General features: G+C 37.6%; 1 protein-coding gene across 50 annotated transcripts in view; it reads left to right on the top strand.

Moving 5' to 3' along the window:
* The window catches only part of DLG1 (discs large MAGUK scaffold protein 1), a 122,912-nt gene that overhangs the window by 88,699 nt on the left and 8,910 nt on the right, over positions 1-25,303 (top strand). For 11 of the 50 annotated variants that reach the window (XM_032446682.2, XM_032446681.2, XM_032446677.2 and 8 more), the window contains 7 exons: positions 398-500; positions 10,584-10,698; positions 16,287-16,463; positions 16,936-17,005; positions 21,255-21,354; positions 23,437-23,478; positions 24,874-24,909. In XM_032446682.2, coding sequence (XP_032302573.2) covers positions 398-500; positions 10,584-10,698; positions 16,287-16,463; positions 16,936-17,005; positions 21,255-21,354; positions 23,437-23,478; positions 24,874-24,909 — 643 coding nt within the window. Of the gene's footprint in view, positions 1-397; positions 501-10,583; positions 10,699-16,286; positions 16,464-16,935; positions 17,006-21,254; positions 21,355-22,050; positions 22,085-23,436; positions 23,479-24,873; positions 24,910-25,303 lie in introns of all 50 variants that reach the window. The other 39 variants (XM_085513569.1, XM_085513567.1, XM_015871634.3 and 36 more) reach the window with 13 other exon arrangements.

The following is a 25,303-nucleotide window of genomic DNA, read 5'->3' as shown; positions in this document are numbered from 1 at the left end:
AAAGATCTAAATGATCATCCAGTCCAACTGTTCACTTATTACCAATAGCTCTCACTAAGCCATGTCCATGTTTCTTCCTGAAATGACTGAAAGGATCTTTAACAAGAAAATTGACTTAGTGATAATAAATTCATGAAGTGATATACTGTGATTATTTGTCTCTTAACAGATGGTTATATGCAAGAGAGGGTTCACTGCCTTTTGATTTCAGTAAAGATCACTAATTTTCATTTATATTAACTAGCTCATAATGTTGGAAACAGGGAAATCTCACAAGACATGGAAACTTGTTTCTATCCAGTTAACTCTTTTTTTTATTCATGAGTCTGTATTTGTGATGATAATAATAAACACAACCATTTATTTTGATAAAAAGGATTTTTTGTATAATTTGTAGGTAAATGGAGTCGATCTGAAGGCAGCAACCCATGAACAAGCAGCAACAGCTTTGAAGAACGCAGGCCAAGCAGTAACTATTGTGGCTCAGTACCGTCCAGAAGGTAAGATAGTTTCCATACACATTTGAGTTTCACTTCTATAATTTAAAAATCAGATAATCAAAAATGTCTTCCCATGCCATCCCCACATTTAGCCCTTTTGAGTGTAACAGAAACAAATGATGTAATAGATGTTGACACATAACCTGTTAGCATAATTGCAAGTAAGTGTTGGTGCCAAAGCTTGGTATGTTACTTGCTCAGACTGTGTTCAGAATTTTGATTTCTTTTCCAAATGTTAACACTGTCAGGATGTGAAAGTTAAGCCAGTAAATCCACAACCGAGTGGAAATACCACAGCATTACTTATATCCTACTATTGTCTTTACCTTTTAATATGGTGTTTTATTTTCTTTATCAGTAGGAGGATAAAAAAACTAATTCCTACTCTGTTGTGTTGATTCAGATGACCTAGAGAAACCATCAAATTTTCATTCCTCTGTTTCATGCTAAGCTGGTATTTCCATTTATCTAGCAATTTCTTCTAATCTGGATTAGACAGCAGTGGGTGCTGATTAACCATCCTTGTGGACTGCAGAAGCAAAATAATATTGTTCCATCACAATGCAATATTGTCCTCCTGCACTTGTACAGCAAGTTTCAAATGCCTTTGTGTATTTGAGATTTTAACAATTCAGTAATCTAAAATGATGTATTTACATGCAGTCTGCAAGGTCATGTGTTACTGTTATGCATATGACAAGACATTCTTGGTGGCTTGTTAGGAACTGTAGTCAACAGCTTGTTCTGTGGTTTTGCTTACTTGGAAGGCACACAACTAAACCTTGTTTGCACTTAGTTATCTGCTTAAAACTTTTTCCTTAGCAGTCCTATCAAGGAGTAAGTGTAAGTGTTTTTACTGGTCATTAAGAACTGCTGTATTCATCTGAAGTTGTTAGGTAGTGGATTGCAGCACTCTCCATTCTCTTTTTCTGCTCTTCTGTCATGTTTCTCTTACCCTTCTTATCTTGTCCTCTCTAAGCCTTTGAAGTGTTAGCTTTCATATTTCCCTCCTCTCCACCTGTGTCAACATTGCATCTTATATTCACCAATCCAGGATCTCTTGTCGGTAATAAGGCCAACTTATTTGTTTGTGTCTGCTTTGCAGTCAGTCCCCTGCAGCCAGCCCATATGGTCAATGCGTGTGTTGTCTTTTGAGTGTGCGCATCCTGTTCACATGTCGAGTCTGTAAACTGTTCCAGGACTGGAAATAATAGAAAGATCAGCATTGGTTCTGGTGTGTTTGCTTAGGTTTTGTGTCTGAATTATCAAGTATTTCTGTTGATATGCATTTGGCCCATCCTCTTTTAATTCTATAGCGTTCTCATAGGTGAGCCAAATTGTGTTACACCCAGTAGCCCCAAATGCAATGATCTTTCATCTTAAGAGTTAAGACTTGTGCTCTTATTTACTTGTGGGTTGTTCTTTTGAGGATCAGGCCACTTTTTTATTTCATACAAAGAGGGCATTCTTGGTCACTGTTTTTTCTGCCAGAAAGATATTTTGAGAAGTGGTTGCTAGTAGCAGAACAAATGTTTCTCTGGTAGAACATATTCCAAGACACAACCATTTTATTTCTTCCTTGCCAAAAAATGTGTTCAGACTTCAGCTAAAAGAAGCAGTTTTTCAGTCCTCTTTTTCTGGCACTCATGCTTATAAAAGCAAAGGATCTCTTCGTACTCCAAAGGTTGGAACTCACTTTTCCTGAGGAAGAACTAAGCATTTTAGATGGTTCCTTCTCTTTCTACACTGGAAAAAACAGCTTTCTTCATTACTGCTTGTCCAAGTAGATAACTCATTTACTTGAAGCATGTTTTGAGGTGCTTGACCGAGGGGATTTTGACTCATTGCACAGAGGTTTGCCTAGAGCAGCATACTCTTGCCTCTGTTACAGATTTCTCAGTAACTGTCACTTGTAGGCTTCAGACTAAGAATTGCCCTTATTCCTTCATGACTACTGAAGCATAGGGACCAAACCTGCATGCAGCTGAGCTGTACTGAGAACGTGGTTCTTAGAGAATTATAAGGCCTGTTTGAAAAAGTAGTTTGTGGGAGATATTTCTTGAAATATCCCAGGTTTTAGACAGGCATCTGACTTTTTTTTTTTTTCCTTCTAAGATATTTTGTCCACATTCCAGTTTTTCCCTCTGGAGTAGCTCTTTAATCCCTGTTTGGAGTAGGAATTTTGGAAGCATGTCAGGGTATTCCTTTGAAGCGTGCTGCAGAAGAGAAGTGTGTGTAGGAGACCGAGATCCATTGTAGTTTGGAGATGAAGTATGAAGTGATTCACAGCCAGCATACCTCGGAGAGCTCTTGCTACTTATGTCTGACTCTTGTCATCTCTGTCTTTTTCTTACTTCTTGTAAAAAGAGGTTGAGTGGAACTCCATCTGTCAGCTTCTTTCAGATCTGGTGTAGGAAGTAATTTGGATAAGATATTCACTGCTTATAGCTTAGGAATCAGTAAAGAGAGTATTTCCTTAAAGGTTCCTGATTATTTTTTATTATAGGAAAGGATTTTGTTTAAGGTACAGATTTCCAAGTAGAAGATATGATCGCGCTAATATTGAATATTTAATAAAAACATGTATGTATTTTGATTGTCTTAAAAATTTCCTGGATTATAGCTGCTGATGGTCTTGTTTTCCCCTACCTTCATTCAGTTAAGTTGGGAATGGTAGACTATGTCTCCATTATTTGTTTCTGCCGTTCAAGAACAGGTTAAAAAGTATTTAAATGAGAGAGCATAATATAGAGCAAATAAAATAATAGAGCATAAAATTATTGTTTGTCATCAGTGTTTCTCAAATGTCTTCCTAAAGAAGTTCGAACTACTTGTATTGCATATGCGTGTTATTTACATTTATGATTCTAGTAGGATTTTAGTAAAAGATGCTGACAGCTAGGACAGGTCAAGGAGATTCTAGACATCCATCAGTGCTCATTATAACTGGTTAAATAAATTCAGTATGATAGGAGCATTTGGAAGACACTTGGGACCGGCTCACTTCACTCCCTGTAACTGTATATGACAGTTTGTATGTTCATAGCTGTGGCTGAAAATGCTAATTTATATTATAGCATCCTGCAACATTTGCTTTTTCAGAAGTTCTCCTACTGTCTTTATTCTCTGGTTTCTGGGGAGAACAAAACCAAAAACTTTGTAGGCCGTTCTCTCATATAAAAGCCTCAGTAAGCTGTTTAATGTAAATAAATAAAAATCATTGGAAAACTCCTGCCATGGAAGATATTGAATTTTCCATATTCCAGTCTCTTCAAATCCAGTTAGACAGTGTAGTTTAGTGAGCAGTAGTTACTGCTCCCTAGATAGGCTAACATGGCTGAATGGTGCTGCTGTTACTGTATTTGGGCTCAAATTATGTAACTGACTTTCCTTTTTTTTTTAAATCTCCAAAATGTTCCCTGGTTATAGAATCAGAAACAATGAAACAGTGTGAAAACAAATGTAATCCTATACTTAGAAATACTTCTGAGCAGTATTCAGTAATTTTAGTGATGCCTTACAAAATTTGCCTCCTATTTTCAATCATGTTACAGTCACTTACCCGTGCTTTGGAATAGCTGAAAGCCAAGGAGGAAATGTGTGTTTTCTTGTTCACTAAAGTGGCTTGTACATCATGCACCACTTCTATACACTTGTGCCACAACCATAGCCAGAGGGCTTCTGTCTTCTGATACGTTTTACACTTGACCTTAAAAATCACCGAAAATCAGTTGTTGTGAGACATTGAGTCATACTGGATTCTACTTGTGCATGCTTGTGTGGTACACACGCACACACGTTGCGTGCATATCAGAGAGAGCACTAGGTTTTAACCTGCTGGGGCTGAGTGCTGCTGAAAGGTAGAAAAGGAGCTTGGGAGATAGGAATTACCCTGTGGAGGTGGTGAGTAAGTCAGGATGTTGTTCTTATTTTCCATTTGAATTCCTTTTTGTTTTCCTCCCTGTGGCATTGCACATTTCTGTCTCCCTTTAGGACATCATTTGTGAATAAAATGGGATTTTGCTTTATAGTGAGTGCTACTGAAAGCAAAGAACCATTACCCGAAGCGGTTTTAAAGAAGATGATGTTCCTCCAGTGCACAAAAGCATTTGATGAACCATTCTCATTTGTAGAGGTTTCTGTGCCATTATATTTTTCTGTTGCTCTCTAGTTCTACAGAGACCTCAGTGTCACTCTGCCTCCTCTCTTTTTATTTGTTTATTTATTTATTTTTGTATCTTCTTCAGGTTTTCCATAAATGTAGGAAGGTAAGGAAAAAATATGATAATAATGTGAAAGAATGAATGGAAGCTCTGAGCCATTTAGATTTCTGTGTATCTCTTGGAGTGTCTATTCTGAGCTGGTCACTGAAACCATCGTACTACATAGCAGTGTGCGAAGGGAATGTAGTGAGGAGAGGAGCAGCAAGGGGGAGTATAGGACTGTCCAGAGACATACAGCAGCCTCTGGAGGGACATGTTTTACTCTTCCCTCCATTTCGCATGGACACCTTCACTTCCATGATGTCCAATGAAGTTAAAAGGTCATCCAAAACATTTGTTTTTGGTTTTAGGACAACATAATAATACAGGCTTACATTTCTGGAAGGTTAGATTTGGCCATTCTGACAAGGAACGACTGCCAGTATACAGCCATGACTCTATCATAGGTTGAGTGCATGTAAACATTTTAAAATAAGAAAAACAGACAAAGAAATATGTTTAAAATATGAAAATACTTAAAATGTGGAATTTGGATAGGAAATCATTTTGTGGGTTAAACACTTTTTCTTTCTTATATTCTGCTAGCTCAAAACTGGTCGATGAAGTCCATATCATCATAGTATCATAGTCTCGTGCGGGTTGGAAGGGACCTTAGAGATCATCGAGTCCATATCTTTTATTAATTTCAGTTACATGCGCATGACTGAAGAGTGCTCTTAGAGATCATGGAAGACAAAAGCAGGCAAAATGTGCTGGCATATCAGCATTCTTTCATTGGTCACTTGACCCTTCCTTCAAAATAGTGGCAAAATGCAGATAAGCCTTTTACAACAGGAAATGATAGCAGTGCTTTGTTTCACAACAATCTGCCTGAAGTTTAAAACAAAGGAGGTGTTTTAATTAGCAGAACAGGGTTTTGCTTTTTTTTCCCCACATCAACTATCAGCTGCCTGTTATTTAGAATTTAAAATCCACACTTCTCTTTTCTTTATATTTCACGTGATCAAGTCTATCTCTGTATATCCGCTTCATCTCCGAAAGAATAGTGAGATGGTTTAGTGATCAGATTAGCCCAATGTTCTTAGGTGATTGGGAGGATCAGTGTAAGATTATCAGGTTGAGGCCAAGTCCTCAAGGGATGATTTTCATGTGTTGTGAAATAAAAACAAACAACAGACACCAAAAAAACCCAACCAAACAAACAGAAAACAAACCACAACACGTACAAAATAACCAAAACAAAACACCACTTCAGAACTTGCTCTGTTTATGTATGTTGCTGATACATGCTTATTCTATCCAGTTTGATTACAATAAATGTAAGTGGTTCATGGTGAACCATCACCATGTACTTGCGATTCAGTGATGTAATCCAAATTCCTGACACCTAACTGTTTCTTTTTCCAGCATTTTCCTTGTATTTTTTTGCTTTGATGGAATTTATACATTGACTGAAAATAAGATCCAAGTACAACAGCCTTATAGTTTTCATTTTTCTTTGTCTTTAAAGCAAATTAGAAGAAATAATGCTTTGCAAATCTTACCTTTCAATGGCCAGGATTGAACCAATTTTTCTCACTGTGACACCGCTACTTATGCACTGTTTTCTTGTGGCATTTAAAACAGAATAACTAAATGCTGGAAAATAGTAGCATTTTCATGTGCTCGAGCTAAGGGTTTTCCTGAACATTTGTCTTGTAAATACAGAACTCCCATTTGTAAAGGCAGCAAACTGGCAGTAATGCTTTTTTGCTATACTTACCTTTCAGTACTTGTTGCATACAAGAGACTGAGCTACAGTCACACTTCGGTGGAGTACATGAATTGCTGAAAGCATTGATGGTTTAAAAATTCAACATTTTCTACTTTCAAAAAATGAAAATTATTTTAAAATATTTTAGAAAAAGTTCAGTGTTTTACCATGTTGGGAGGTGTGTGATCTCTCGTCATCCATTTTTTTTCCTGCTTGCTTGTACCTCTTTCTACTGATTTGTGAATAATCCAGATTAGTCAATTAAAGTACCTTTAAAGTCTGTCCCATTAAGCTTAGAAGAAGGGTTCTGCTATAAATAGTCCTGATAGATAACACTGTAAAGCAGCTTACTCATGTTTTAATCCTTTAAATCTTCACTTCTGTACTTTAACATAATAAATAAAATTGCTAGTCTTTCTTTAAGAAGTGTCCGGCCTTTTACAGGTTGTAAATGCATTTTGTTGGTAAATTCACCTCAGTATTGGCCGTGACTGGATGTGGTCTCATTCTGAATTTTGCAGGTTCTATGGGAACAGTTATTAACTAAATACAAATGCAGTTTTTAAGTCTGTTTTGAAATTGCATGGCCTGGGTCTGTGGAGTGGCTGGTGAGGCACAAGTGTGTGAAAGCCACTGATAGCACATGGAATGTGTTGTGGTTGCTCTCAGTTCACGTTAATATAGAAAGTCTGGAGCTGAAGCTAAGGGCTGTCTGTCCCCAGATGCCCTTAAGTATTTTTGCTCGTATATTTTCATAAATAACATCTTGGCACATATTTTTGTGTGGTCATAGTAAGTAGCATACGTTCCACAGCTTTCTCTACCACCTGAAATTTGTACTGCAGTCTGTAACAAGAACATAAATTGTACCTATGAATTTATCAAATATCAGTGATGATAGTCAGGAGATAGAGGTGGTTCATTACTAGAGCTCATAAGTGCAGCTTCACTGCACTGCGTGCTGTGCCAGTCCTGCCTCACCAGTCGAGAACTAGAAGCACATGGAAGGTCAGTACAAGGTGGGTGTGATGGTGGCTGTCCGAACTCACTGCCAGGCTCTGCTTCTCAGTGTGTCTGTAGGCAGCACAATGATGGAGAATTGTGAGTATCCTGAGAGTGGAGGGGGAAAAAGAAACCAGCACAAAACTCTCAGCAGAAACTGCTTTGGCAGATCCAGAGGGGCTCAGTAAAGGAAGGTTTTCCACAAACAGATGGTAAGAGGGATGCAAGAGTCATACTTTTTTTAATTAAAGTGAACTTTTTCAGCTCTTAGTGGGTTTAGTATATGTAGGAATCTCCGCGTCTGGGTGCTGTGCTGCCATCTGTTCCCATTGCATACATCCATGCTTTCATGAATTGCTTTTCCTTCTGAATTTTCTATCCCTTGTTGTAGTGTTCTGTTCTTTTATTTCTCTTTGCTAGGTTGTGTGGTCCAGACCAAAGTAACTGTCATAGCTGCCTTTTTTTTTTTTTTTTTAACCTTCCACAGCCGGTATAGACAATTCACCATCACTCTGCCTATCCCTGAGTGGCAGTCCAGGAGAGTTTCACTGCTCAAACGCTGGTGACACTGAAGATGTTCTGTTTTATAGGCAGAATGAATTAAGTGCTTTTCTACAATGCAAGCTGTCCTGGGAGTATGAATTTAATTGTAACTATTTTCTTATTAATAAGTTATTATTATTAAATTATTTGTTGTTTTAATTAGAGTAGTCAGTAAACAATGTGTTTTAAAACTTTTGTTTTTAATGATGCACTGATTTGAATTGATTAATTGGCAGGTTCAAAATGCATCCCTTTGCAGTAGATTCAGATGAGTGGTTAAGACTTCAAAGAACCTTATTCTAGGCAACATTCAGTCCTCTCATAAGGACTAGCACTGCATTCTCCCTTATCTCAGGAGATGGCTCTCAGCTGTTCTGAAATAGTGGCTTGTCTGGGGAGAGAGGCAAAAGAGAAGAAGGAAATGAGGTTTTGGCCTGCCCTACATGTGAAAAAGTTTGGCTTGTCTCAGATTTGTTCCCATGTTTTGATACCTGTCTTTTGATAAACATAGTGCTTGCTCCCCAGTTGTTACTGTAAAATGAGACTTTTCCATTTAAGTCATTATTATTATAGTTTTCACCTTTGAAAGGGGGAGACACAGCAGCTGTTAAAAATTGAGTTCAGTATGAACCTGTATGTTTATATAAATGAAATGCTGATATGCAGGTGCTGCCTGAAATCTTGTTTAGATTAGTGCTCATGAAATGTGGGTTCCTGTCTCAGGGCTTACGGTCTAAGTAGATAAGAGAAGCAGCAATGAGGAAGGGGAAAAGATGAGGAAAATACCTACGCCATGTGGTGCACAGTGGCACAGCAGGAGAAGGCTGTTCTTTCTGTGTCTCCGTCCTTCTCCTAAGGGATGATGCTTTCTAAAAAATCCTGTTTTCTTACATTCCTCTTAGGTTGCTATCTTGTCATGCTGAATTTTTTTGATATTAGTAATAACATCAGTAGGGTGGAAACAGTTTTTCTTGTCAGGCATCATCAGTTTGGTTAGTGCTGGTAAATTATTTGATCCAGACGTTATTTGTATAGAGACACCATTGCTGATTCAAAAACCAAGATGCTATCTTAATAACTACTGGCTTTTGGGTTTAAAGGACAAGAAACAGGATTATCTAAGAGGCTGTTTTTACAGTCACAATCTGCACAGTGTTAATTATGGCTGCTATTGCTAGAATATTCAATTTATAGTTACTGGGATGAATGAAGTGGTATACCAGAAAACAGTTCACAGAAAATTCCTTGATAACTTAATTTTTCTTTTTCCTTCCTCTCTTGGCTAACCTTTATGTTTTGGTGCTTATTGCCTAATGAGTGTGTAGGGAGAAAGTCCTACAGAACATAATTGGATAAACTGTGGTATTTAAGATGGCTGTAGAAGGAAATGCAGTTCAGAGATTTCCTCAAGGCTTTTTTTTGCATCTTAGAGCCCTTTTAATCAGTCTTGCGTGTCTTGAGTAAATTTGATGCCCACAGGGAATGAGGTGCAGCAAGGGAGAAGAGCACAAATTACCCAGCTCAGCAGCTGCTGGCTGTGCACACCCTGGCTCTCCCAATGTTGACTAGTTATAATCTTGCATCACGTGGTCTGCTGGCGAAGGTGGTGGCTGTAGAGCATTTCCCTTAACTAGAAAGGTTTTAGAAGTGGATCTGTTGATCCTGAAGTCCGAACTATTCAACTGAAGGAAAAACTTGTTTTGAGTTCATATTTTATACTGGCAGCATGTAAGTACCTTGCTTTAGGTTGTGTTTGTCCTCCGGAAACGATTGCTATTTTACTGTCTGCCTTTGTAGATAAAATCAAATGTATTTATCTTAGTTTTATTAGTACACAGTGCTGCTTAAGAACACAATCCGTTTTTCTAGGATTAACATTGTACATAATTATATAGAGGGAGTTCGAGTGTGTTAATGCTGTTTACAATTGGATTGAGATTCATGCCAGAATTCTGGTTCTTTTCCTTTCTTGAAGTCCCATGTGAACACTGTTTTATTCAGATAATGTTTTGCGTATTCTTCACCTTGTCTTGCTAAATTCTGTATCTTACTCAAGCCCAGCGATACTGAAGTATTTGTTCAGTTCCAGCTTTTCAGAAACTTGTAATACTCACATCTTAGCATTAAAAAATAGATATAATTAAGGTTATAAATACGTGCACTTCAGATACATATTCTAAGCTTTAATTTTAGTCATGGGGTAAAATTTTTGTCTTTTGGTTACTGGGAACTGATTGATAAAGTTATGTTTTAATTGAGGAGGAGTTGGTCACTGTAAACTGTAGATTGAATGATGAAATCTCTGTAACAGATATTTACTTTTGTTCATTTGCTTTATTTCAAATTCTATTTCAGTTGATGAATGTGAGGCTTTATGTGGTTTTTAATTTCAAAAATAAACAAAGCTTAATTAAAACATTGGAATTTTGGAGCTTTTTCTTGCATTAAAAAAACCCAAACCTCTAACAAGTCCTTATTTTGTGAAATTTTCAGCATTTTTGTGAGTAATTTAATCCCCAGAGGTACGGAGGAAATTAATAGCAGTGCTTCCCTCTCTTACAGAATACAGTCGTTTTGAAGCTAAAATACATGATTTACGGGAGCAGATGATGAACAGTAGCATTAGTTCAGGATCAGGATCTTTGCGAACCAGCCAGAAGAGATCCCTATATGTCAGGTAATCATCTTTTTTTTTATCATAATGTTTTCCTGCTTTTCAGAAAATGTGCTTCTATACTTTTGTCCACTCACTCATTGCTGAACTTGATGTTCTTGTGATTGCAGCACATTAAAAACAAAACTTAATTCAGTTTGATTAACTGAAAAAGTAGCATTAGCACTGAGAACTTCGAAAGGTGGTGCAATTACTTGCTTTTTATCCTGAGTCTGAGATTATAACCCTTCAGTAAACACATAGTTATTCTTTTTAAGTCAAAGCATGTGAAGTCTTAACATCTGGCTTAACTCAGTTTGTGTTTTTGTGACAGAACTCTGCATATTCTCCCCTTTGTTAGGCTTTTGACTTCAAATCCGTGCTTAAGCTTTGACAGGTTGCCATCTGATTTTCTTCAGCTTGGCTTAGTCATGTTCTCAGTTTGTATTAAGAAGTTTGATAGAATTGTGTTACAGAATAATTTCCACGGAAAACAAGGGATCAAATGCATCACAGTGAATAAATTGAATATCCTTCATTATTTTTTTCATACAAAATCAAACATAAAGAAGGCAGTAAGGAAGTGGGAGTAAAAGAGCATGAAATAATTATGAAAAGACATAGTTTCACTGGGAAATTATGGCAAGGTGCAGCCTTATTCCTGTATCAGTTGTGACTTACTGAGAAGGTGTAACATTTCAAGTGGGAAATGTGGGTTGAAAGGTTGAATTTAAAAAAAAATAAATAAATGGATTTTTGAGTTCCCCAATGTGACTCATCTCTGAGTTGGATAAGGGCCAGCAGTAGCTTCATGGAAGAGGCCAGAATGTAATAATAGAGCACATAAGACTTTGTTAGTAGTGCTGGTGCTGACTTTAAATTTGATTTAAAATGTTGCAGGACCTCCCTGGTTTACTTGCTAAAAATCTTAGGCTGAGGTGCTACTGCCTTTGCCCCTTCAGAAATCCACCTCAAACAGTTTCTGTCTCCCAGATGTGCTTTGTTATCTGTTTGCAGGGCCACAAATTGAATCAAATCAGAAAAATGAGCCTGATTAAATGCATTTTATCTAAAGTAGTTCCCTGATCACTGTGCTCTTGTAGAAGCAGTGTACCCTCCAGGAATGGGTACAGCTTAGGAGAGAAGAGTCTTAGGATCTGCTTTGACTGATATTGCTATCAAGTGAAATGCTAGTTGAGAATTCAGTCTTAGCTGTAAGCAGTGAAACACTACTTCTTCACTGGGAAAGCCACAGTAAATTTGTTTCTAATAGTCAAGTTTCATCTCCATTATATTCAGTGTAACAGGTTGCTGAACAGAGCTGATTTTTTTTAGAAGCCAAGAGAGGGATTTTAATGCAGCAACAGAATTTTTAAGGAGTTTCTTAACATGGTGACTCTGGTTAATCTTTGACCAGACTTCTGTCATTCGCTGTTATTTCTCTCCAATCCCTGCTTTCTCCCCAGTGCACTTCCTTAACCTACTTCTGTGTTCGTGCAGACCCAGAATAAGAGGCTTAAGTAAAGTGATAGTAACTTTAACCTCCAAGAGAAGCACAGTATTTCACATGGGTCATCTCTGTCTGGTTGTACTCTGTAAAACTGCACAAACTGCTGGTTCAGAGAGGTCTGTCTGTTGGTGGTGGGGTAGCGTGGTTGCTCAGGTTTGGATCCACTTAAGGCAGTTGTGCAGATTTGCCATCAGTCTTTTTTAGTTTATGAAGCGATCATGGTAGCACAATATTGGTGATTTTTTTCCCCTTGACAAGCTTTGTGCGCTTTACATGTGTTGTGTATGGACATGATGGTGACACCTTCATATCCATAATCACAAAGTTTATCACTTTAGTGCTTATGGCATAACTTAGCCTAAACGATCTCAACCACTTTTAATTTGCTTTGTTAGTTACAGCCTATAGCTACAGGTTCTAAACTGCTTACATTCCAGTTCACACATTCATTTAGTGCTGCAAGCCCCTGACAAGTGTTTTGTGTTTATGTAGCTTTTATTCTCCTGATGGAAATGATGACCCGGGAATGATTGAGGCTGGGTTTCTGACTTTGTCAGCTGCCAAAAGTGCAGCCTTCTCCAGAATGTTGGCAGCAGCCCCATGGAAACTGGTGCTTCCATTTCCAAGAAAGATTTTTGAAACTTGCTAATCAGCTCTGTTAGAAGTTGGAAGAAAAATCTAAAATGTAAAAATTCCTTGTGAAAAGAACTTCTCCACCCACGTCCCTTCCCAGAGAGCGCTGCTATGGTTTTTGAGACCTAATCTTGTCATCGTATCTAAAGATGCCAAAGTCTGGTAGGCAACTTGGCTACACGCAGGGTGGGTTCACATCTGTTCTCTGGTTTCCAGTGCAATTTTTGACCTCAGTGAAATAACTTTCAAGGATCTTCGAACATATTGCTAGATACTGACAGAACAGGTTGGCTGTCCCACTTATGCTCTGTGAGTTACTTTGGTATGATCTTTCTGTACTTTTACTTGAACTAGTTCAAAACTAGTTTCAGTAACTGATGTTAAACTTATTCTGTAATTTTTGTGGTTTTTTTTTTGGGTATGCCTTTAGGATCGTGTAATGTAAGCTGAACTGAATAGTAAGTCCAGCAGAGATATCTTTATAGGCATTCGATCACAGTTGCAGAGAAACTCTGAAGACTTTTGGAATAATAATCTGTGGTGATTTCTCAAAGTCATGTTGACAAAGTAACGAGTAAAATGAGCTGCATCATTGTATCCCTGAGCTGTGGTACCTTTGTAAATAGATAGCTTGCAAACAGCATCGTGGGGAGTGTTGTGTAATATTAAGGAAAAGATGATTGTGTTTGCACGAAGATGCAACTTGAAGTAAAAGGACAGATTTTCCTCTTTAATTGCATGTACCTCTAGATATGATAAATAGCAATACAGCAAGCAGTCCTTGGAGGACAGTGTAAATATAGCAGTTCGGCAGTGACTAACTCCTGAATTTGCCCAGCTAATTCCCTCTCTCTCTCTCTCTCTCTCTCTCTCTCTCTCCCCTAATTAAGATGTACTGGTTTAGTGCCCTTCTCTGATTGCTGCTTTATATTTCTTCTATTCTTTATTTAAAGAGGAGAGGGATTCTCTTATACAATATTTGTGATTCTACATCTGAGCCGTACCCATATGCTGTCCTCCTTCACCTGCAAATTCAAAAAGCAAATGTGAAAAAGTGAAATTCTTTCATGATATCAAATTTCTTTGATAATATATTGCCAGGAGTAAATTTGTCCCATGCTTTATCTAATCTTGTGTGCTATATCTGTCTGTGCAGTGTGTGTAGAATGCAGATTTAAATACGGCATTCACCCCTGTGTGGTTTTCGAACCAGCCCGATACGTTACCAATTCAAACAATGGTGCTGATTTCTCCTTGCATGAGAGTAGAAAATAATTGCGTTTCCAAGTGGAAGAAACTTCACAGTTTTGGAAGCGTTAGGAAATCTTAATTAGATCCATTGAAAAATAAGATTGATGTTAGCACCAGGCCTGAAAAGTGTGCTCAACTGCAGGAAGGGTTTAATTGGGCATCCTTATGTTGTTCCGACACTTCAGACGTTAGTTTCAGACAGGGAGAAAAAGAGGAGCTCCTGTACAGGCTGACCTTGATTCATTCTGAAGTTTAATTTGTGTTTCATAGAGAAGTACAGAAGGATGCTTCTGCTGCTACAGGGATGCACTCATCACTTTGTTCATCAAGGGCACTGCAAAAGAAATGCTTCAGTAGTACTTGCTCAGCAGCCTGTGGTATTGCAAGTAGCAAACACAGCTGGTAAAAAGGCTTTCTGGAAAACATGGCACTGGTAACACAACAGTTAAGTTTTTGGCTTTGAAATGTGCAACTTGCCTTCAGTTTCTGTACACCTTTAACTGGAGGAACTGAGTTACCATGTTAGTGGTGTTGTGTTTCTGATTAACACAGGTAAAATAGTGGGGAGGACTTGGTGCTTTCCCTTTAAAGTAATTTTTAGGAGTCGTCAGTTAACTTTAGCAGGCTCTTAAATGTGAAATGAATGTTGTGGGACTACATTCAAAGCACTGGTTGATCAGAAATGCTGAGTTTATTCTAAAGTAAATTTGTATTTGTGTTATGACTTACAATAAATACTTGTATGCTCTGTTAATCAACAATAAAATTTTCCATACAAGGAGTTCATCAAGGAGCTATCTTAGATACAGCAATCTGTGGATAAAAAGGTCATCTTCAGTGTAAATGAAGTTCTCATCTGATAACTTTCCAGGCATACAGGAAATGCCATGTTAAATGGTTTGCATGGAAAGAGATTGTTCTTAACTCTGGGTGCTGTTTGGCCCATCATACGCAGAGCCGTGTGCATTTCTAGCTGTTTTAAAGTGTTTATCTTGCTCATGACTCTTAAGAAAACATCCATTAAAACCTTTATCCCTTTATATAATACTTTTGATCTGTTGACACTGCTCTCCTAAGGCTGAGTTGGACTTGGTATCAAATCTCTGAATGGAGACAGGCTGTCATTTAGCAGGTGTGTCACTGAGAAACGTGTGAGCTGTCAGATGAAACACATGATGATTTTGTTGGCCTTTTTCGTTACATGCACTTCACTTGACATCTGTTCATGCACCTTTTTGAAAAGTAAAATGAGTCCTTTCTAAAGCATCCTAGGAATCTCTCTTAGCTTCTGTGAGAGACTCCTGTCATTCAATTCCACACCCTCACTAAACTCTTGGCTGTTGTGTGAGAAGTGTACCATAGGTCTGCTCTGTTCTTCAGAGAACTGATTGAGATTTAAAGTGATCTAACAGGGAGAAATTAACTTTAACCCATACTGATTTGTCAGTGTGGTGTACCATGTCTCTTTCCAGACAGTTTTACTTTGTAACTAGGGCAGGGGAAGGAAGTAGTACAAAGCAAGAGTAGCAATGAGCTTGAATAAATCGACCTTGCTGGCAAAGTGAATAATACTGCAGCCTGCAGCTGGTTTGCAGGTAGTGCTGGTGCCTGTTACTTGAACATAGGCTTACATTACGAAAAAGGTTGGGATTCCTCTGAAATGGTAGGGGATTTTCCCAAAAAGTTCACATACTTTTCTTTGCCTTGTGATACTATAGTAGCAACATTCTGCTCAGACCATATATTTAAGCTTTTTATTTTTGCATCCCTTTGTATTGTGTTCCTGTGCAGCATTTGACAGTATTTTTTATTTACTAAAATATTTCCAGCTTGTAACTTCCAACAAAGTGCATTACAGAACTTTCAGCAGGGCTGTATGCATAAAGTAATTTACTTTTTCTTCCTACATTGATGTGTAATTTATTCTGTGCGAAGTATTGATTGCATTGCAGGAGAGATCTTCTTGTGGACCTTCGGCCAAGTACTGGAGTTTATTCTCAGTCATTAAAACTTTCAATGTATTGTATGTGAATACCATACTCTGCATTATCTGTGCATATGTGTCGGGGGGAGATTGCATTCAGCGTTCTCCTTCTGACCCCCTTTCAGAATGTTGCAGTCATTTCTGAACACGCAGGCAGCTTAAATAACCCTTGCGCTATTTACAGCCCCTCTGTTTCATCTTTTTCAGTGGTTAATTTTTTTCTTTTCCATGTAGAGCTCTTTTTGATTATGACAAGACTAAAGACAGTGGCCTTCCAAGTCAAGGACTGAACTTCAAATTTGGTGATATTCTCCATGTCATTAATGCTTCTGATGATGAATGGTGGCAAGCACGGCAGGTAACTCCAGATGGAGAGAGTGATGAAATTGGAGTTATCCCAAGCAAACGCAGGTACGTCATGACGTTTTATTGACTCTGAAATGCCCGCTGTTAAATACCTGATATGATTAATATGGATATGTTTGTAGACATGCAGCTTTGCTCTTTGTTGTTAATTCTTTACCACATCATCCAGTCATGTAAATAAAGCTAAAATCTGTAGTGTGACTGTGATCAGCTCAGTGAGAGGTCTGCTGGAATCATATGTAGCTTTAGGAGCTTGATGCTCCTAAATTGACAAAGGTGGTTCCAAATCCCTCTCCTTATAGAGCGAGTTAACTGCCTTTACTAGAAATGTGACATTAGTTTAATCCTACACCATTTGTGTATAAGTAGGGGAAAAGTAAGTTTTGTGTACTATGTTGCTGCTGATCTTGTTTGCACTTGAGCACTACTCTTATAGTATAACAAATACTAATTTAACCTTCATGAATTTTGCTCATTTAACTGTTTTGTCTATTTGTTGTTTTTTTTTTTCTGGTAGAGTTGAGAAAAAAGAACGAGCTCGTTTAAAGACAGTGAAATTTAATTCCAAGACAAGAGGAGAGAAAGGGGTGAGTTTATGAAGTGCTAATTAAACCTGGTGTTGTGAATGGTAACACTCCTCTGTGGTTTATGTATGCAGGCTCCATGTCAGTTTTTAGTGAAAAAATAGAAATAAAATATTTCTGAAAACAAAAGCAAATTTAAATAGTAAGCCATTGCCTGAACATTGCAAATTAAAGGATTAGCTTAGAAATATATTACATTCTTAAGAATAGTATCTAATAGGAGCTGTATATAGTAATCACTTATTAACTAGTGACATTTCTAGTGGCACTGCAAGTGCTTCTTATAAAGCTGTTGAAGCTGGTTTGGATTGTACCCTTGGACTCCATTTTTAGGGAAGAGGGTTACTACCAATTTTCAGAATAACTAAAACCTTCCTTTGGTTAAAGTTTTTGCAATGCATATAGAAAACAAAAAAATATTGCTCATCAGGCTCCCTGTGATAAATTGAGGTTTTATATTGTGCACAGTAAGCGGGATAAAATATATTCTTTGTTACAACTGTGGCTACAGAAGCTTTAAGGGACTCTTAAGTTTTCCCTTATTGCTAACCATACAGTCTCCATCCATCTCTCAAGTGTTTTTTGTCTCATCGCTGTTCTCTGTTGGCACAAACACTGGTGTGGCTGTGCAGGAGTCATACAAAGTTAGCAGTGAGGATGGAAGGATAACTCAGTCCCAAAGGAACAGCAGTCCCTTGGTGCAGGTCACTGCTTGGTGATGGCAGCTTTGTCCCAGTACATGAGGTGGGACAGTGGGATGGATGAGAATGGTGAGGAGGCAAAGCAACTGCTTTTTTAGTATAGTCTGAAATGTGCTTTTGAGCTTCCAAGGAAACTATTTCATATATCACTTTTTTTTTTTCAAATAGCACAAACATTAATTATTTTCAATCCAAGTTATTGGGTTTTCTTTTGTCTTTTATTGTAGTTAGTGTTTTCCTTTCTTCAAAAGTCAAATATATAAGGTTCTGAAGCCACAATAATGTATCTGTATACCTTAAAGATAGATGCAAACTGTTTAAAGCAAAATCAGCATCTTCAGTTATTTTCTGATTAACAGAGTCTGCCTCAAGGATCCCTCTGATCATTTTCATTTTGCTTTTCTCTTTTCATCCATTCATATTTTCCTACTGGGATAAATAGTTGTCAGTCACCGTGGTAGCCTTTAACCCAACGCTTCTGGATTTTGAGTTCACTTTTTAGAAGCTGCATAAGAACCAAATGTCTTAAATACCTCAGATTATTTGACATTACACAGTTTCTTAAATATTACCGTGTTCTTTGAGAAGATAATTGCATGTTCTTGTAGTCTGTCTACCACCCAGCTGTGAACAGTTACTGATCTACCTGAGGTAGCGTTTCGGCAGTAGAGCAATTGGTACACAAGCACCGTGTACTAACAGAGCACCAAACATGTGCATGGGATACTGAGTGGAAAAGCAACTACGCTTGCCATTGATACAGAACTGCGGTTTCTTTAGTAACACTTTGTTTTGCAAACACGCTTACACTTATTCACAATCTGTTGCTTCAGCTGCAAGTGTTTTAACATGATGATTTCTCCTTTAAATTATTTCTCCTGTGTTTCTCATGGGGGTATTTTCCCCATAAGTTATCTGCAACGTACACATCCTCATGGACTGTGTTCATTTCTGTGCCCGTATGTGATAATTCTCCATGGCCAGTATGAAATATCAATTTTGAACAATTCTTCAGAAATTCTACATTGAAATCCTAAGGAATAACCCTAGTGATGGCAAATAGTAAAATCTGCCTTCCTTTACATTAAAAAAAACACTAAGAAACTGGAGCAGAAGTGGTTATTTTTTTCCTGTTCCTTTCATATACACATTTACCTAACTTTCTGTGCTGCTTCTGTTTTAATATATTCTTGCTTTTAGTGCCTGATGATGATTTGCAGTGGGCTTGTAGAGAATTTAATGTGATAACTATGCATTTTCAACTAATAAGCAATTCTCTTCAGCTTTTTATAATCACAACATCTTTTTAAAGTAATCTTTTGGCTAATCTTTTGTTCAAAAATCGGTCCCGTATGCTTTTAATTTCTTTTTTTTTGGCAATGGAACTGACTCTGACCATTATACATGCAGTATATGAATTTCCATATTAGTTCAGTAAGACTTACTGTAGAGAAAGATAAAACCATTAATGCTATGAAATGTTTTCAAAACCAAAATGAAAACCATGATGATCTCTTGTGAAGTAAAACCAATCAGGCACTTCCTTTAATCACACAAGCTGCAAAATCTCACCACCTCAGTAAAACTGTTCTATTTTTTGCTTTGTTATCATTTCCCTTATTCTCATGTTCTTTTGACCAAACTGAGAGTCTTGTCCCAGCAGACAGTTGGCTAAATGTGAGCCATCCACCTTTCAGAGTGCATGATCTGCTAAGATCTGCTCATTTGGGCATATTTCTTTGTTGCCTGTCTTATGTAGATTCCAGTGACATTTCTGGTTATGAGAAGTCAAGTCCAATGAGTTCCTCTGTCCGTATGTCAGGTTGAAAGTCTGCCAGTTCTAACAGAGGAATGACAGTTTTAGTCAAACAGATACCAGCCAATTAAAGTTTATGTATTTCCTACTTAAAACATTACTGCTGCATCCAGAGCTCACTGTTCATGTTACTGAAGGTGCTCCTACGTTACCATGCACCTCTGTAGCACCTGGTAGGTTTAATAATATATTTTTGTCTTGACAGTGGTAATGAAAATATCACTGGTGTTCAGTGCATGATTCTGCCAAGCAAGCCTGTATTAAAACAGATGGCCAGAAGCATTATTAGTAGAGTAGCAGTGTGCAACTCATGTAGCACTATAGGCATCCTCTTTAGGAAAGCCAAATGCTCATTTTGTACTTGTACCAAAAACGGTGGCCAGTGAATTGAAACATGAGTCTTTTTTGATTCCTACTTGTTGCTATATTTCATTCCATGCTTAGGACTGGTAACAAAGGTAGTGTAACTTTTTACCTACTGTAATTTGTACATAAAGTAAGAGAGCTCAGACTGGATTAAATGAGGTCAAACTAAATTAACGTGGTTTAAATTTTAGAAATAGCTGCTCACAGAATTTTATTGAATGAATGGAATATATTTTGGTATTTCTAAAATTATGTTTTAGGAAAGGATTCTGTGGAAGTTTTATTACTTCCTGTGGCATATTGACTGTGTTTGGTTCACAAATAAACAGACACCCCAGCTGCATAAGATCACAAAACCAAGCTGGGTGTTTTCCTGCTTTTACCATCCTCCCAGTGATAGAATTTCTGCAAACCAAATGACACAGTTATGACCAATTACATAGCTTGGCAAATCTGGTTAGATGTGTCACTGATGCTTAAAGGAAAAAAAGAAGACATTTCACCTATCATAAGTTAGCTGTATCAGCTCTGTGCATAATTACTGATCTGTTTATGCACTGAGGTTCTTTATTTACTTTTCACAGGGTAGTAAGTTAGAGATGCTGCAGTCACAGTGTCTTCAACTACAGACATGACAGCTGGTATTAATAATAAATATTAACAAATTAATAAAATAAATATACCTGTAAGCTCAGATATATGTGAGTGAATATACATTTGTGCTCTCCATCACTTACACAAGAAGAATCTTACTTTAAGGAGATGCACATTTTTTTTTAATTCCATTTCTATTATTTCACTATTACTTTCTTAGTTTTACTATTAGAGAATTCAGTGCAATGCCAAGTTGTTACTGTGGTATGTTATTTAGCAGCTAGCACTGAAGTATTTACAGTTTGACCTTTGCAGAGGAGCATCGTGTTTTTGGTATGCTCTTACATTAGCTGTTTGTAAGAGCATGTGTAAATACCTGACTTTCAAACTACCATAGATCCTGTACTAGATAATGCCAGTGATTTCATTGGCTTTGGTTTTTGAATTCATGTTGGGTCGGCCACCTTCTAGCAGCCTAGTTTTTCACATCTCATTACACTCACAAGAAGCTGAAGTTTGTGAAATGCAGGTCAGGCCTTCCAGGGTGAGCCAGCCTGTCACTTCTCTTGCAATAAGCGTGTGAAATACTGAGGGGGTGAGCAAAGCCATGATCCTGATCTCTCTCTGTTTGACATGAGCTGAGAAGATGCTGTTAAGTTGAAAAATGCACTGCATAATGTGGTTATAGGAGTCAGCTTCCACAAAGCTGCTGGTCTGGGCCTTTGTTCACACAGAATTAGACATCCTTTGTTTTGCCCCTCCTTCTCTTCCTCAGCAGTCATTCAATGACAAGCGTAAAAAGAACCTCTTTTCCCGAAAATTTCCCTTCTACAAGAACAAGGACCAGAGTGAGCAGGAAACCAGTGATATTGACCGTAAGTATGTGGCACTCCATGGAGAGAAAGCGCAGTAGAAGGGCCTGCTAGATTGCAGTAGGGTGTTACCATGGAGACAGTTTCATGAGCTGCAACAGGCTGACGAGCTTGGCATGCAAATGAGAACCCAATCTGTAGGATCAATGCCATCATTCGTTTGCTATTAAAGTAAATTTTAAACCAAGAGTGTATCCCAGTAAACTGGTTAATACAGATGAATAAGTGTGTATGTGGAACTGGAAGAAGTAATGGCTTTTAGGAGCTTTCAGTAATGGTTCCTCAGTTGTCATTCTGAGCAGCAAGCAAAGCATATCTGAGCTTACCAGGCTCTTCAGTCAGTCCCTTTGGACTGGCAGCATCAAAGCCTTTCTGTTCTAATTCAGTTTCCTTAAAGAAGATGTGAATTTGATTGTTTTAGCCTGCACTAAAAAAGAAAGAAAAAAGAAAAAGGTCTTCTCAAAAACTTTATTTGCAAATTCAGATCGGATCTGCTATAAACCACATTCTCTGCCATTCTCTGTCATTTGCACCAGTGATTACACTTGGTGTGCCAGCCTGGTTCATTCCTATAGGCTTGTCTTCCCTGTGATGTTCTGGGAACTGTCTCCTGTCGTAGCGCCGATTTTATATATTACTGACAATTATTTTCTTTGTGATTGTCTTTTTATTGCTTGCCCTCTGGGGACTACTCTGCAGGAGGTCCCTGACGACATGGGATCAAAAGGCCTGAGTAAGTGATCAAAATACTCCCAAGTTATTTTAACCTCCATCTGAAAAATTACTTTTTATTTTTTTACTTTTTTTTTTAAACAGATCTCTTTGAGACTGGTGCTCTCCTGGCATAAGGAGGTTGACTCCAAATCTGTTTCATAAGATTTTTCTGGTTTGCAATGCTTTGGGGGTTTTTACTTTCAGGAACATATTACTTTTTAGGTGATTATGACATTAATGTGTTCTGGTTGCTGTCCAGAAGCTTACCAGCACCTACTTGTTTGTCCTTGGTAGTGACTGTGTTTGTGAACTTGTTGATACTCATATAATTTTGCCAATGTCATTTTTATATTGTTTTGTGTTTTTGTTATTGAAAATAACCTACAGATTTTCACAGCCATAGCAGAACTACTGCCGTAGCAATTTCAGCAGTTGTCAGTCCTCTCTCTAGGTGACTGATGTTGGCCGCCCTTTAAAAACAAACAAGAAAGCTTTTCTTAACAGATGCCATGAGAGTTTTTTCCGTCTGACTTGTTGAATTCTTGTGGTGCTCGTAGAGCACTGCTGGCCAGGTGGTGGGGTAGCTGATAGAGGAGGCACTTAAGCGTTAGTTTCACACAGCCCGATTCTACGTTGCTGTGTACCCCAACAGATTTGTGACATCATTTCTGTACTTGAAATAAGAGTCATGACTTTCCTTTCATGACAGATACTAAACAAGTGGAGTGTTATGGGTTTATGGGATAGTAAAATCAGTCACTGAAGTTAATATTTTTTTCCCAGATCATAACTGTTCCCTTAATTCTAGCCCACACTGTTCCTGAAATTGCATGTAGGAGGCAGGGTACTTCTGTATGTGGCCTCAACCACTTAATAAATAAAAATCCTGGTAGCAATGGCATCAGTTTTCCATTTCTGAAACCAGTTTTAGGACATTCTTTGTCTAGAGCAGAAGACCAATGATAACTGACTTTGGCCTTGTGATCGTTAGACTGTAATTTAACTCAGAAAAGTCACTAGGTGGTTCTGTTATAGAAGTTCCTTCACAGGAATATTCACATATGGAAGCAAAAAGCTAAAAATTGCAGGGTTGTGTGTGAAATATGAATGTGTACTTTTCATAATCTTATTTTGACGTGCTATTTAATGTTTTTTTCTTTTTATTAACATCCATTCCTTTTGTGTGAAATTAAGCTTGATCCTGAGAGCTATGAGAAGTACCTTAAAACTTTTATATGCAGTATGTATTGATTTCAGCATTTTGGTATCACTGTTGTCTTTCATCTGGATTATTTTTGTCGATTTGCTTTCCTTTGGACTCATGCCATTAGTGTGTGTTCCTTATTTTTCTCCATTGTCTTGCAATTTCAGAGCATGTAACCTCTAATGCCAGCGATAGTGAAAGTAGTTACCGTAAGTGTTTTTAAGTTCTTTATTTAGAACCTTTGTTCAGTAGTTCTTCCTTTGCTTTTGTTTGTCTGTGTCTTTCCAGGGTATTTACATGTTAAATTGAACTTCCCAGTAAGCTTCCATTGAAATCCATGTTTGTGTGTTAATTGGGTTCTGCAAAATTCCAGAGTCTTTTTTTTTTAATTGACTATAGAGAGTCATTGCAAACCTCCTTTATGGATATTTTTGTCGTGATTTATGATTGTCATTGCTCAGCTTGATTTGAATTAATTTCTTTTATTTAAATTATCCATGTTAGCTAGTCCTGCTAGAACCCAAATGTAAATTTAATGCAACAAATATAATGGTTATTGTGCTTAATACAGGGAGTGTAACTGAACAGTGTAATCTGTTACATAGCGTAGTACCTATCAACGATGCTCAGATATAACATGTAGATACTTCTAATGAAAGTAACGATGACCAAACATGTATTTACCCTTCCTTTTAGCTTTCATTTCCCTATTTTGTCAAGTGTGGTTGCTTTGTTTGAATTATCTTGCAACATGACACATGTTAGGTGCTGGAGCCAGCTGTGATAAATTAGCATGCTAGATGCACAGCTGTGCTTGTGTATGTCCCTTGTCCCCCACCAGTGTATATTTTAAGTACTAGACTGAATTACCCTTTTCACTAACCTGAGCTACAGTGCTATTTACTTCTACTCAAGCTGCAGATGTACACATTCCCAGTGTGTAATATGCTGTGTGATGCTGTTCTATAGATGTTTCTGTCTCGTTGGTGGTTTCCAGTGAACAGTGCCTCAGTGAGGTTACTGAGTCCAGAGTAGGAGCCATGGGTAGAGCAGAGCAAGCAGGCTAAACACTTATCAAAGAGCAGAAAAAGAGGGAACAGTAAAAGTCAAGAGGTGTGTCAGAGCTGCTCACTGATCTGCTCCTGGGTGCCTGTTAAGCCAAGAAGAGGCACTTCAGAAACAGATGCCATTTATGGCAGGGTAATAAGAAAAGTGATTCACTAACAGCTACACCTGTTTGGAAGCTGCAGATATTGTCAGAAATGAGGAGCCACGAGTTTGCATGCAGATGGTTACACTTGAGAGAATGTGTACATGTACAAATTCCTCAGAGCTTACAGTGCTCAAAACTTGTAGGATGGTTGCAAAAAAAAAAGAAAAAAAGCATTTGTTATTTGAGAATAACACAGATTAAATGTGTATGAAAGTTGCCTTTGCGTATATGACTAACTTACAAACTTTAACTGTTCTTAATGAGGCTCCTTTATTACCTAAGAAGCCCTGATTTTACTATGAATGTTATGGGTTTACTTATCTCAATGTGGAATTTGAAGCACTTTTTATTAAAATTATTCTTTTAATTTCTTCTTACTGCTGTCTAAAAGTTATCTTGATTACAGATGAGTACGGTTGTTCAAAAGGTTCATTCTATTAATATTCATTTTCCAACAGTATTGAAAAAGCAATGACAATATATACTTTTTGCCCTCAATTAGGGAATGCTTTATAATTCTTACTGTCTCTTTAATAGCTTGCTTAACTGATCTTTGACCTTAGAGCAATGTGACTTCTCCAAAGAAGTATCTAATTATCTGTGGGATGGATATTTCATGGACGAGTTGATAGTTGGTGATTCTCTGTTCCTCTCCCTATCCTAAAGAGGGTTCTGAAAGTATATACTGTCCTAAAATCCATTGCATGAATGCCTTTTTGAGATATTAAAGTATTCAGGTTGCATGTTTTCATTTCTGTCTCAATGTATTACTCACTTGCAATACCTTAAAAATTAAAGAAATCGTTCATGTATTGCTGGAA

Source organism: Coturnix japonica, chromosome 12, assembly GCF_054131305.1.
Source record: "Coturnix japonica strain WE chromosome 12, WE-NBRP24, whole genome shotgun sequence".
Taxonomy (NCBI): Eukaryota; Metazoa; Chordata; class Aves; order Galliformes; family Phasianidae; genus Coturnix; species Coturnix japonica.
Note: the sequence above shows the minus strand (reverse complement) of the source record. Positions and strands in the feature narration are given on the sequence as shown.